Here is a 15,571-nt window from a genome sequence, read left to right as displayed (position 1 = left end):
ACGGTAAAGAAACAAATGATAAAACAACACTGGACAATAGTCTTTGCCGCAGAAATTAGTATTTTGAAGAATCTGATTACGTATCTGTGAGCGAAACCTTAATAAAATCTTTTTTAAAGTACACTTTAATGAAGCTGATAAACAATAAGATTTAGTAATGATGACATAGCAGCTTTTCACTCCCTCGTTAAATGAAGTGTTGATAGTTAACTTTTAATCACATAAGACCAATGTCACGCTGTCCTTTCTTTGCTCACAAACAGCTGTAAATAAAACTGGATTTCAACTGCAATTGCTTACAGCAGAATTGATCAGTTTTGCACACAATTGTTATGCTTTGTGCTTATTGATTGGGCAGAGAAATGCTTTGTCAATTTATTACAAGGGTCCCTTGTTTGGCTTCAGTCACAGTGGGCTCCATAAATCTCACACACAAGGCCTTCACTTAATTCGGATACAATTACTGTACACCTCTCCTCAGCAACAAAATCAAAGAGTCAGACACATCCAGGGTGTAAACGTCTCATTTGATGATGTCAGTGCACCATACTGCTATGCTAAACTATCTTAAAATTGCCCTATAAAGTACCTAACCTATCGATTCACGGATGTGAACCATGGCCAGATCTGTCAACACCATTATACATGCATTAATTGGATGCTTGAAATTTGACACCACACCATTGAAAAAACATGCATTCTATTTCAAATTTCAAAATACATATATTCATGTATTAACAACAAGAAAATACAATGTTCTGCCGTCAACTGTAAGGAGGAGCACCCCATGTTATGTTACTTGTAAATTTTTCATCATTCTGATGTCGCAGCACAAAGAAAATTAAGTGCAATTAATATATCTATGTACAGTATTACTGTAGTTCATTACGATGTTTGAAATTTTCATGTAAGTTTCAGGATCAGACTATTATAAACCCTAATGTTTATTTATCACTTCCGTCCCAGACACCGTAATGCATGCAGCCATACTTTCAGCTCAATTTGACGGATTGTGGATCAATGTGATGAAATATTCATGAGAGCAATTAGGTTTTCGTCATTGAATGGAAATCGTGATATTGTGTACGTACGGTGTCTGTGCAATATGTCAGACAGCCAAAGGCACGGCAGTGTAAGCTCTTTCAACAGAATCTCAAGGTATTTTGAGAGTCTCACTCAAAATGTGCTACTGAATGTAAATCAGCCAGAAGCTACATACAAGCATTTCTCACATTGTATCATGCAAAATGTAGATGTATATGTCGATGTCTGAATATCATTTTTAATATTTGTAAGAACGCATCTAGATTGTTCACTCAATTCTTTATTGAAGTATTGGAAAATTGTATTTGAACAAAACGCACACAAAATCTTCTTCTAGAATTTCAAAGAGGGAGTTTGCCACGGCAGTGCTAATATACATGTGTGGTGCTGTTATTCCATGTTTTAATTAATTTCTGTTGCCAGCTGTTTTGACCTTTCAAGGCATAACAACACCTGATATGTAGATGTGATTTGAGTATTTTACAAGCAATTCAGGACTGAAAGGTTGCAGTACTACTCAGCCTGGTCCTGATGACAATATAGTCAAGTGAAAATTTATCTTTACAAATGTGCAAATAACAGTTTTAGTGCATTTGTTAAACTAGCTGTGGAAAGAGAAAAAGAAAAAAGAGACAAGCACCTGAAAAAAATAAAGAGCAAGTAATTGTTGAAAGAATATTCTGAACCGGACTCCAAGTAACCGGTGCTCAATCATAAGTTAATTACTGAACACATCCATCAAACCATTAGCCATACAAAATCAGCCATGTCCTGAAGGAAATGTTGACTCTATATTTCTGTGGTTCAATTTATTTCAAACCTTGACCTAATATTGATACCACTGTGTATCTATTTGTAATCCTGTTTAAACATTTAATTAATACAGTTAACTTTCCTGTTTTGTGTGAACTTGATTGTGGTATTTGTCTTTCGACAAAGACGAGTGCAAAATTTGAAATTAAATTTTTTTATCAATTGCTGCCATAATCTAATCACTAGACCTAGGTGACTGGGCAGATAGTGATGTGCACGCACTCAAGACTCTTACAGACAAGCTCCCAGACACGCAAAGTACTTTTGTAAACTATGGTACATGCACTTTGAATGTAGCATTGACTTTTGTGACTTCCCTAAGAAAACATAGACAACCAAGAATTTGCACCAATGAATGCAATTAGTTTTTCACTTGACTATATTTACTGAATTGTGTTATTTCAGACAGTCACAGGTAAAATGGAATTGCTAGTCTGTCTCATTCTTTCCCAAGTTGAATTGATCAAGAAATATGAAAGTATTAAAAATTGTATAAATCTCACTCCTATTAGCACATGATCTAATTTTATTATTACATGTATCTACTATTGATATTATTTTGGGTAATTCTGTGCCCCACCTCCCCACTTGAATAATCTCTCCTGTCTCTAGGTTTGATCTATTGCTTGTCTAAACTCAAAGTCTCTCAGATTACCTTGAATGGAGTGCTAAAGAGCAGTCACACTGCTCTTGTTATTCTAACCTTTGCACAAACCTTGCAGCTGAATTTCATTTACAAGCCAAATACAGACATTGGGATTCTAAAGCAAGGTACGTGCTGCTTTGCAAATTGAATTTATTACTGAGATAAAATTTTACTGCAACGCTGAACGATTTATTCATTTTTTATGTTCGTTTTTGATTGCGTACTTTAATTCAGGTGTCATGCTTTTACAATTGCTGCGGTCTAACCTGTCATGATTTCAAGGCATATTTAACTGTAGTTGCACCTGTCAATTTAATCAAAGCTGTTCATAAAGTCGACATGAGTTTGAATAACTTCACTCTGTGAAGATGTATTCAGGGTACATGTACCTTCAACCACATAGGCATTTCATTAACTTTCTACCTGTACTTCAGAGAGAGAGTTCGTTGAACTACAGTATGCTATAGTATTACTGTAGTTCAACAAACACTGTGTACTATGGAAGAGGAATTAATTGCACAACCACACAGGTGAATAACCAAGTGTAATCATAGACCCTCGAGAAAAACGTTTTTCTTGAGGGTCTATGGTGTAATACATTTTTTGTGATTTCTATAATTTACCTTCTTAAATTAAGGACTTATATATATACGCTTTGTTCAAGGCGTCACTGGAAATAAAGCGAGGGCACCACTGTATATGAACACATATATAGCCAGATTAGCAACAGGAAAACTCTAACCTAAGGATAAATCTTATTAACTGAGAATTTGAAAGTCATTATAAAGTGCATTGCTCTCTTCCATGTCTGGCTCTTTTATTGCCTCAATAGGATTATGTGATTAAACATCTGCAGCTTCAGCACAGTGAGGTTGGGTGGATTACTGACAGCAATCACTGCATTCAAAATATTGCTGCAATGCTGAATGTACTGTTTCAGTCACTCCTCTCCACTATACAAAGAATTTTAAAAGGTTTCAAATCTCAGTCTGATACAATAGTATTGAAGTACCACATTTTTTATAGAAAATTGGTGATTTTGTACAACCGTCTTCATAATATTCAAATTAAACGTTATATGTCTTTCCATGCTGATTTTTTATCCTATTACTAGTCTAAACACTTAATTTTCATCCCATTTGCTATATCTGTAGAGGGGAAAAACATGAGGGCTATGCTGAAATTATTATATTTTGTGTTCCCTGGTAAAACCTCTACACTGAAAATTTCTGACTTGGTTCTTCAGTATCAATAAATCTGAACAAATGGCTGTCATACACTATTAGTCAGTTTTTAATAAATTTTAAAATTAATATCCATATGATATCTGTTTTCAATGCCTTACATTTCAACAGGTACAAGGAAGCTTGAAAAAAAATTATTTAAATGTCCAAATTTCATAAATTTCCTAGTTTAGAGGAGAATTTGAATTTCCTTTACACATGATATTTTCCTTGCATTATAATTCATATATTTGCACAAACCTGACAATTTGTTACTAGGTTCCAGCACTGTCTGTTTACATAGCAACCATACAATTCATCTACCTGATCAAATACTGTATGCTGCTTCAATGTTTGCCAAATATAATTGTTAAATACAGGAATTGTACAGGAATGATAATTAGGAAAATCCTACATTTGAAAAAAAACCAAAATCCATAGATTCAATGGGAGTATATCATCTGTTCTGATATATGTACCATCTATACAAAAAAGTTCACTTCTTCTGGATAAAATATTTCCTCTGTGTAGATCTTTCCATGACATTTATCGACCACCTCTCTCAGAGTAGTGTGTCTGACATCAGAGATTGATATATATCACATGCACAGGACAAATAATGATAACCTCTGACGCGTAATCTATCGATGTCATCAGTAATTCCGTCACGGTTAATAGACTGGCAACATTTCATAATTTACAGCAGAAACTCTCACAAACACTGCAGAATAAAGATTTGTCATGTGCAAGAAATGGTTGAAGATGCTGAAATTCCTGCAAAAAATGGTACAGTTCAAATGCGAAGGTACTGTAGTTAGGAGAACAGTATTTGCTGACAGCGTGTTTTGACGTTCAAAAATGAACTCACATCGTATAAGCTTGTCACAATTTATTATTCTGAAGCCAGCGCTCTCTAAATATAGTTTTCATATGGTTCAGTAATCCTTACACTGGCTTGCACACTGCTTTGAAAGACATTTACATATAGCTATCCACTTCAACACAATTTACTGATGCCATGAAACGATGTTAACCTTTTGGAGATTGAAGCCACATCAAATAGTGAGTCTATTGACAGAAAACAATATCATCGTAGCATTTTGAATTGAAAGGTCAAAACTATTCAACCAAAGCGTACTATGTAACAGTATGAAAAACAATAGAAAACATAATTTCTCAATTTCATAAAATTTTGGGAAACACTAAGAGGAAAAAAATATTTCAGATAATATTCTGTTATACTGTGAATACAAGTTGTTTAGTTCAAGTCTACAAAATAATTTCTTCTTTGTGTGTAAAAATCTCCCAAAATTTAATTGATCAATTTCTTGACAGACTGGATGTAAACTGTATGAAAATATCAACTGAATGGCCAGCAAGTTCATAATCATGCAATCAAATTAATTAGTTCAAATTGTAATTATTAGAATTTAGAACCTGGCCATAAAATGGCACACATCATATATTTGTAGATGCAGTCTCCTGGGTTTTCTCTGCAAAGACAACTGAACAAAGACATAAGCAACTTCATAGTTTAATGGTTTAAGTAATCCAGAGCTTAGGCAATGGTCCAGTGTAAATTTATCTACTTTGATCAAATAGAGGGAAAATGTGTCTCTCCGATGCAGTAAAACAAACGATAGAATGGTTGTTGTTTACAGAAAAATCCAATCTTTCATTTTGCAACCACTGAGTAATTGAGTTTTGAAAACATTAATGGAAGTAATACTCACATTAAAGCCGTAGGTACATTTACATAACTGGCATAACACAATCCATTTGTGCTAAATTACTAAAAGCTTTTTTTTCCCTTGTCTTTGATGAAAGAGGCTTTCTCTAGGGATGTTTTTTGTTGAAGGTAGTTGTACCAACGGAATCGCTTGTAATGGTGGTGTAGTTTGGCAATGTTTTGATGTGAAATATGATTTATCAAAGAGTTTTGGGTACAGCGATATATATTCTATAAACTTAGGAGAAAATAGAGTAAAAAGGTTGCTGTTATAAAAATTATTTGGATGTTCTTGTGACTGTATTTTGTGAATAAATAGTGTGAGTTTGGTACATTTTTCACTCACTATGGTAAATGTCATTTCCTTTAGATATGTGCAAACGTATGATTTGTTCAAGAATTCAATTTGCTCTAACTGTAAGCCAACAACAAGTATACATGACGTTTGTTAATTGTTGAATTCACAACAAAATTAATTTGTCTGTTTCAATTGTAGTACCATCACAGAACACACAACAGGTCTGGTTCTTTTGATCTCAGATGTTAACTCTTGTATGTTGATTTTTTGACATTGAATGTGTTTACCTGTTTCCGAGCAGTGCTAAATCAGTCTAGAAATACATTAAAAACTCTTATCAGGTAAAACCAGTGGGCCCATTCACCATTATCGAGTTCCCTTTGTCAGAGTCTGATCACAACATCGAAAGCAATATACTACTGGTAATGGAGATACAAAAGAGCTCGGAGCTGCTATGTAAATGACAATGGGTGATACTTCAGTGGTGTTTTGAGTTAAAACAGAACAGACCTGGCCACTGTCTTGCCCTGACAAAACACATAAACACACTGCTCTAGTGTAAATCATGATTTTTACCGTAAAAATTTACTGGTAATTCCTAAACAAGACAATTCTGCAGAAGTATCTTGTGATACAGGGATTGTGAACATCGATGGAGTCATTGTGAAAGAGTCAAGACTATTGCATTGACTCTTTTGCTTATGAATGCTGCGATGCATTTATTCCATTTCAATGAAGGAGTCAAATCACAACAAAACACCTAGCATGGGCTCGAATACAACACTTCTATACAAATCGCCTTCTGGTAGTCATGGCAACAGGTCACAATTTCCGTACATGGCAAGTGTGAGAAAACTTTGAGCAATCAATTTTCAGCCCTGTGGTCAGTGCAGTTGAAAATATGATTAAAATAGAAAATATTGCATGCTTCTTCAAATCAGCTCCCAACCTCATCATCGTAATAACTGCAAAAAGCATGCATCAATTCAATTTCACACACCATTTATCGGTTATTAGATTTTGCATGAGATGCCGCTAACAAGAGCTACCCTCACTTGAAAACATGATAATGTCTGCTCCTGGAGGAAATTGGCATCCCCATTTACAAAGGGTGATTATTATTTTAACAGTTTACATGAATTGCATGGCGTTTATAAACACATCTCATCTCAATAATACAAATGAGAAGAAACTATTTGAAGGTATTGTGGGTATGACAGCTTATTACTATTGATGTTAATGGTGGTTTTTGCCAATGTTTTCTCTAGCAGTAAATTTTGAGTTATCTTTTATGAATGTGCCTCTCTGTGTATCACAACAAAATTTACTTCTTTAAAGTCTGCATATACTTTCAAATACCAACTGAAACAGAAGTCGCCTGGGTTGTATGTCATAATTTAATCACACCATGTTGGAATGCTCCCACTGCTTTGAACGTACGGTTGGACCATAACATAGAGTAGGAGGACGGGGCCTCAAATAAATGACTACACTGTTCTAACTACCAGACTGTCACAACTTTACTTGAAATTTGTAAAATTTGTAAAATTGTGACTTGGTAGTTGACATATTTATGAAGCTAAAAAGAGATTGTGATATAATTAGACTAACAAACTGTTTGTCTCTTTTCATCTTCATCACATACATGCATTCATCTCTCACCAAATGCTCCTGGATCCAAATTCACAGCACAATATTGATATTATGAATAGGCATATTTCCAATCTTAAGTATGTTGTGAATATTGCTACTGGCACAGGCATGAAAGACCATTAACATACAAATAGTACATGTACTGTGTAGGCTCTGTGTAGGACAATAAGGGTATGTACACTGGCTAAGTTAGCTATATTGAATTCCTGACACAGTTTCTGCAAAACAATACAAGAATTTAACAAAAGCTGTATTGGAGTTACTTGACGACAGAAAAACTTGATTTATTAGATTTTGACTTTGCGGCATGCAAGAAGTGATTTTGAATCAGACTCTAAGCAAACACTGAAATTTTACTGATACTGATACAGTGTTTGAAGTTCAATACAGCAGTACACGCCATGACTGAGATATTGCAAAATCACGGCTCATGTCAAAATGAAAATTGAGCCCAGCAAAGAAACAATTTGACGAATGCATGGCTCTACTGTTTACAACCTATCAATTGAGTGAGTGGTGAATGCGCATGCAGGTAGGATTTTGGTGCAAATTCATCTGACACGAATGTTTTGTATCATCAGTAAAACATTTGAGCCTCGGTCCTTAAAGCATGGAATTTCATTTTGCAATTATGAGGGGAACAGTTTGAAGCAGATTGATGAAACAACTGGCTTAATGTCCCCTGAGATGAAAACTTTGACAATACTGCGAATTCATTTTGCTGGACAATAACAAATGATAAATTTCACTTTTTAAAAACAACTATGAGAACTTAGCTTGTTTTGGTTAGGAAATTTCCTGCATTTTATTGCACATGCATCAAATACTGAATACAATATGATCCTAATCACTTTAAGACTTGAGAAAATTAAAAATGGAGCTTGCTATAAATATTTTAAAAGAGATTATACACTGGTCCATACATGAGCTACATTATCACAGATCCTGAGAAATATTTCATGCAAGTCTCTCAGGAAATAATTAAACTACATCATTATCGTCTATTGTCAGTTGTGCTACTTGGCTCTCAATAATGCATAGGCTTCAGCCTATGGTTATGAAATTTGTGCTGTGCCTAATGAGGGTTAGCCAAGGTTGTGGACACACAGTGAAAAACACTGCATGACACCAACACACAAATTACTTCCAACAGAAATACATGAGCACTACATGTGAAATATTCAATGGTTTATAATGTTACATTTTATGAAATGGTATCAGATGATAGAAAAATATTGTCACTCCTTTCCTTGTAGATTCATATATTTTTAAGGCCTTTTGAATACTGGATCCTACCACAGGCATATTATTGTAAAATTTGCAATTAAGTTTCCAGTGCTTATTCAGGTACCTAATGATCAATCCTAGGTTTACAACTGTCTTGCAGGAAGAATGGATGTTAATGCGCCGATTACATTTCAATAGACTTGCTAAGTTGCTAATGCAGGCTATTCTCACATAGTTGTTGTTAACGCTGAGTTGCTTTATTACATATTGTCTACCAGAGTGGTGTGGTTGGCCCTATGTGTAGGGTTTTAGTGGTATTTATATGGTTAAACCATAGACCCTAAAAAAGAGTCTACAGTTAAACTTCACACTGTACTTGCAAAATTATCCTTGTGAGAGTGTAATAATAACATATTGATCATCCACTCACTACTGTAGCTGTGTGTAGATCAAAATGTTATTACTAGTGTGCAGAATATGGAATGCATGTGATTTCTGTGCCGAAAACATTTTGGTGGCCCATTATGAGCTGCACTTCATATTTCCTTTGGTATGTGGTCAAGTTGAGCAACATTGAAAGATCAAGGTGACCAGGATCTATGTAGGGACTTACCTGGTACAGGTTAGATGGGTCATCTGCAGCAGAAGTTGGAAGGGGCGGAAGCCCTGGCAGACCCCTTGTCTGACTGCAGCTCTGGATGGGTGTCTCCGCAAACTGTGATGTCATACAAATTCATAAAAGACAGACAATATATATTGTAAATTTAAGATGCTAAAATTGGCCTGATATGGCAGGTTATACTCCAAATATATATTTTAGCAAGTTCAAGTTGTCAATAAAACTTGAACTACACATATTATTGTAAACCATATTCAATTTTTAAGACACTACTGAGGTTTTATTTACAAAATCTGTTTAATGTACATATACAAGGAATTCTTACTTATTTGTTTCTAGGCTGTTCGCAGTAAAAGGAAAATGCTTTCTGAACATCTGCAGAATTTTATGTGGACTTAATTTCTATATAATCATCTTTGTTTGGTCACTTAAGCTAAAGCTGGATTTTTAATGTGTCAATGATAACAGGAAAATATTTTTCACAGCCATTTGATGGTTGTGATTTTCATTTGAAGTAGTCTCCAATAAGTGTGATAAATAATTTAATATTTATACTATAGTTATAGAATGTGTTTTCTCTGCAGCCGTACTCAATACTGTGACGTTATACTAGTATATTCTGTATAAAATAACTGGCATTGGCAATACCAAATTGTTATAATAAGATGGAGGAATGATTTAAAATCCACTCCAAAGCTACTTTTGCAAGAGCTTTTGTGACGGCGTCAGAACAGTTTTGCAATTTCACGCTCACACATTAAAAATTCATGACCATGAAAGTTTTTATGGTTTGAGGCAGCCTTTTTTTCTCTGGTCAAATGTGACGCCATTGAAGAATAAAAACACTACACAGGTGAATTTTAACGCCTCGCTGAGCTTGACCCTTACTCGGTTAATGAAAGTATGCTGCCCAGGCGACAGTATTTTTCATTTTACAGCAAACCATGTTGAAACGATCATAGCGTACTGCTTGTACACAAGTCACCATCCTGCCATTACTGAGGTCAGCAACCGGTGTAATGGCTGCCTCCATGGGTGCGTAATTTGGCAGACATAAAACCGTGGACAAAGTAGCGGCATTTTGCTTGAAATTTGGTCTGATACTCACCCTTGCCCTTTCCATGTTGTCCTGTTCGTTGGTTTATCAAATTACTTTATAGCTGGAAAATGTTATCCATTCTAAAACAGATCAAAACAAACTCCGTCAAAGTTCGGTAGGTACCCTTCGGCTATTCCTGCTCCGATTCTACAGGTAGCGCTGCAAAATGAGGCGGGAACAGTGACTTTTGAGTTTGGTTCTGGTGACTGATCAAACCGCAGTTCAAAAATATAAGTCACAACTTTCCTGTAGTCTTCCTTTAGCTAAAGTCGATAGCATTCGAATGTATTCAACTACAATCCTGGGTTGACTCTAGAAGTTCGCGCAGTACATGTCGACGAGCCCTATTCAGTAAATTGACATCCGGGTACTGTAGGTTGCTACGCAAAGCATGGAGCCTCGCTTTCGGGTATCCATGTAAACTACACAACTTCGTGCTGCAGCGGGCGTTACACGCACACGCTATCTGGCTGGGTCCACAGCATGCATAGCAATGCCTCTACGTTTCTGGGGTCCATGGGCACTGACATGGAGTGTCCACATTGTAAAGTTACGTCCTTACACGCAAACTCCTAGCGCCTATGGCCTAGGTCAGCTCCATGCATGTATTTATTTCTAATTGCAAACCAAAGTCCTTCCACTATTCCGTCCCCTATCCCCTCATAGTGTCGTCGATAAGCTTAGGCCCTTCCTACGTCCGTCACCGTGATGCGGTGACAAGACATGCATGTAGATAATATTAAATGGACAATAGACGCTAAAAACCTTTCATGTTCCTTCTCTATCTTTCTTTATTTATATTCCACAAGTCCATGAAAAATTACCATAATTTACTTCTTTCATAACAAAAAAAAAAAAAAATAAATAAATTCTATGTGGATCTTCCTCATTTCTGTAGGCCTAAACTTCCCCGGAAGTAAAAGCTTACGAATGATTTTATTTAGGCCTAGGCCTAAGCCTATTTTTAAAAAGGTTTCTGAGAAGTATAGTTAAAAACAAGACACACATCGACAAGAACTGGGTGAAGTACCGTACAGACCTTCTCTGCTTTTCTTTAATTTAATTTGTTACTCAGTTAGGCCCTACAGCTTCTGAAACAATGAAATTAGAAACTGCTTAAAATATTTGAATAAATTTTAATGTTAGCATCACTGTAATCTCATCGCGTAAACTAATAATCGCATTTTTGCGAGCTTTACTGATATGATGTCACCAATGTGTGATTACTCTTTACATTAATTACTTTTACATTTTTTTATTACCTTATCAATCCATAGGCTACAAAAGAGTGTTTTCCACGGACAACGTCACCTTTAATGTGAATGGAAACAGCCTTTAAGAGCTCTTCATTGCATTTTCTGAACGTCAAGTTGCATAAATTGCAAATAAACTGTATTTTTCTCGCTGATACGCTCCACAAAATGTTTCCAAAATTAAGAACTTGCGTGTCACGGGGAGTGACTTTAGGTATGCCAGCTCATGGTATATTCTGTTACAGTTTATTGTCCATAATCCAGTTGCAATCCTAAAGTGAGGTTCATTGAATGGTTATTCAATAAAAATTGTTGCCAACGAAAAGGGCAAATATTTACGTCCAAATCTCGTGTCACTTTGTTCCTTGATGATAATGTCTGCATTATTCGCACTTTAGCTTCATGTGGTTTTGCAGGCTCTGTTTGCATGAGGGCGCTGCTCGACTTGGATTTTTGTAGGAACGAACGTTTTTTAAACTTTTAACTCAAGTGATCATGGGTAATGATATGTATGAGAAATCTAAGTTGAAACGCATTGTTTCTTTTTCAGAAAGCGCATTTTGATAACAATAAATAGTATGTGGACTGAATTTATCTTTCGACAAAAACAACGAAACTCAGGTATGTTAATGCATGGGCATAGGCTTACATACATGTAAAATCAGTATTAACATACTTTTTAAATCAGACCTGGTCAGAAAATTGTGAAAATTGCCAAAAATATGTTTCGCATTTGATTAAGTTGAAATTTATCATAATATATTACCTAAGTCAGGTCACGTGACCATAATCTGTTTTTTCCCGCCAAAATTGTATATTGCAAATAACTGAATATTCCACCGCTAAACATCAAAATATTTAAAATATTGTGACCAATTAATGTAAAATGGGATGGGAACTTGTGTTAGAACTAGTGGCAGATGCAAAATTATTGAATTTTGAATAATATTTCTTCACAAAAAACAACAAATATAATATTTTTTACGTTTTACATGAATATTTTGAATATCAGAAAGAAGTATAGATAGAGTTTCATGAGTGCCATGTATTTTTGAAAGAATATGATAGATGTTGTTTCCAAAAGTGCAAAGAAAATCAAGAAAATTTAACGGTTTACGGTTGGAATATTAAATTAATAAAGACGTAAATTTTGGCGGGAAAATATCAAATTTGGTCACGTGACTCAACTCGTCAAGATTTAGGCAGACATTTTTTTAAAGAATTTAATAATTCCAATAATTAGGCAAAATATCAATCAAATCTGGTGGTTTTTAAGATAATTGATCATTTTCTTACTTTTGGGCTTGATGGGTACAAACACCCATGCATTAACTTACTTGAGAAGTTTCATCGAATGATCTGTGTGTCACATGCCTGGATCAAATTATGATGTCCTCTGTGTGATTCTCCGTAAGTGTAAAAATAAACCTAAATGTGTCTATTTTTACTTTTATATATATATCCAACAATGTTAAGTTTATCGTGACGGTAAGGACAGTATAACACGCAATGGGTAAGACATTTAGGCTCATGACACTATCTACTGGCCTAGGACCGATAGAACTTCTTGCCTTTTCTCTCATTACTGCAAAACTATGTATAGTCTAGGATCTATCGACTTTTGTATGTGCGGACGGTAGTATTTGCATTTTTCGAGTTCTATTTTCATTTTGTTGTGATTGTTACATGTGTTATTGTAGAACAATCAAAAGGGTTGTGTCTAACAAGACCCGCTGAGTCTGTCAAGACCTATGTTGGACGGAGACTTTGCGCATGCTCATTTCTTTTGATCTGTATTGTTTGAATTTTTTAGCTAATTACATGTACGATTGTATCAGGTACTATAATTATGTTACAGCTGTTTCGCAGTAAGGGACGGACCATTAGATCTTGGGGGGGGGTGGTCAAAAACAGAAAAAAATTTTCAGAGCAGAAAGTTAGGAAAAAAAAATATCTTCAAACTAGTTTGCAAAATAAAAAAAAATAAATAAGAAGACAAATGCGTAAAATAAATCTGCAAAAGTCTTTAAAATCTTGATTTTTTTTAGATTTTACCGACAGGAAGCAACTTTCTGTATTTTTTAGTACATCCTCCAGGCACATTTTTAATTTTAATTTATACATTTAGAGTGACTGTATCCCTTATACTGGAAGTTGTGATTATCTTATCTTTTCAGGACTTTTGTATTCTGATCACTTGAAAATTATAAAATTATAGAGCCTGTTTTCTACTTGTTTCCTGCGTACAAACCAAGCAGGTACACCAGGTAAAACATTGAAACTATGGTATGGTTGTCAAGACAGAAAGTTGTATTTGCCTTTTAAGATCAAGGTAAACAGATGCAGGCCACATCAGGTTCATTTTTTTCACAGCATTTTATTGCAATGATGAATGCAAGAATGGGTGAACAAGTAGAAACACGTCAATAATGATAAAACAGCATATCAAGTCATTATGTATTATTTTGCTTTTAAAAAGGCATTTTCAATTCTTTTTTCTCAAAAAACAGCCTCAAAAAACAACAGCAACACATTTTTTAACATTCAACAATACACTACGTAGAATGCCATCTATCCAACAAATCCCAACACAAAAACACACAAAAGGGTTGAACTTTGAAAGTTTCTCGATAGCAAATACTGAATAAATCTGCATGAATAATCGTTTGTGTGTAGCAAATGCTGAATGACAATTATCTGAAGAATTTTTCCACCACAAAAAAGAGCATGATTTAAACAAATCTTAAGGGACTTATGTAGCAAATTTCAAAGAAATTGGACAAGCCTTTCAGAGAATACAGATTTTTTGACCATGAATGGCATAAATTGCCCTAAAAAGACAAAATAATTTCACCACATCTATACACATCCAATCAATTTGGACATGCTGCTACAGAGAAATAGATGTTTTGATCAAAAAAGGGCAACAATTGCTCTAAAAACACAAATATGCAAATTTCACTATATTTTGCATTTCACCACGCAGTAGAAAGGGAAGCCAGGAAACCAAACTAGTCAATTTTCAAAACTATAGGAAGCTACTGAGGAGCAAGAAGACCATGTTTCAGAGGAAGATGTGTAATCTGAACAAAATGCTCCCCAAGTGCCACCAAATAACACCATTTTATCTCTATTTTTCAAAAGCTCCAACAGCAGGAGGGGGACACCCCCTCCTGACCTCCCCCTCGCAAAAATACTCCCCAAGTACCACCAAATAACACCATTTTAATCTATTTTCAAAAGCTCCAAAAGCGGGAGGGGGGACACCCCCTCCTGACCTCCCCTCCCCCGTGACCGCTTGCGCGGCCGCTTGTGGTGTTTAGCACCACATCTTTGCCCTCTTTATCTTCAGACAGCGACGAACTAAAAAAAATTTATAAATCTGAAAATTTACTCTGAAAAAAAATTGCACAGCTAATCTCAATTGGAAAAAAAAAAATTTTAGAAATTTACAAGAGTAAAAAAAAAAATTTCACAATTTCATTGTGGACCACCCCCTTCCAAGGTGTAATGGTCCATCCCTAAAGCGTTAAAATATTGTTTTGTCGGCAGCGGCAGATGTAACCGTTTTCGGGCCTGTGGCGCCACTGTATGATTGTTTGCTACAAATGAAGTAAACCCGAGGCGGGAATTTACTGACTAGCGATTTGTCAGAAGTTTCGGAGGAAACTCTTGTAGGTGTATGATTGGCCACTGTCGTGACGGTAGCTAATGAATTTCTGATAGAGCACGAGGTCGTGTCACTCCAGGCTGCAGAAAGGACACGTCGCAAGAAGCCAAGTTCTCCCCCCACCAAACCCTCAGTGGCAAATTACTTTAAAATCTCTGTAAATGATTGTGTTAAAATTGAGCCTTAGGCCTATATCTGAGATGCACATCGTGCAAATTGACCTCTTTTCATGTACAGTTACACAAAGTTTACACTCTTTTACTTTGCATCTTTTAGGTCTCATACCATTGTTTTTTC

The 15,571-nt window shown here is 35.4% G+C and overlaps 1 protein-coding gene across 1 annotated transcript in view; it reads right to left on the bottom strand.

Moving 5' to 3' along the window:
* The window catches only part of LOC139151705 (dynein axonemal heavy chain 3-like), a 65,273-nt gene extending 54,560 nt beyond the window's left edge, over nt 1-10,713 (bottom strand). Inside the window, exons 1-2 of the mRNA XM_070724667.1 lie at nt 10,361-10,713; nt 9,247-9,348 (exon numbers count right to left, since the gene is read on the bottom strand). Of these exons, the coding sequence (XP_070580768.1) occupies nt 9,247-9,348; nt 10,361-10,375 (117 nt within the window). The 5' untranslated portion in view covers nt 10,376-10,713. The remainder of the gene's footprint in view (nt 1-9,246; nt 9,349-10,360) is intronic.
* Nucleotides 10,714-15,571: the final 4,858 nt, after the last annotated feature.

This window comes from Ptychodera flava, chromosome 15 (assembly GCF_041260155.1).
Source record: "Ptychodera flava strain L36383 chromosome 15, AS_Pfla_20210202, whole genome shotgun sequence".
Taxonomy (NCBI): domain Eukaryota; kingdom Metazoa; phylum Hemichordata; class Enteropneusta; family Ptychoderidae; genus Ptychodera; species Ptychodera flava.
This window is presented reverse-complemented; position numbering and strand designations above follow the sequence as displayed.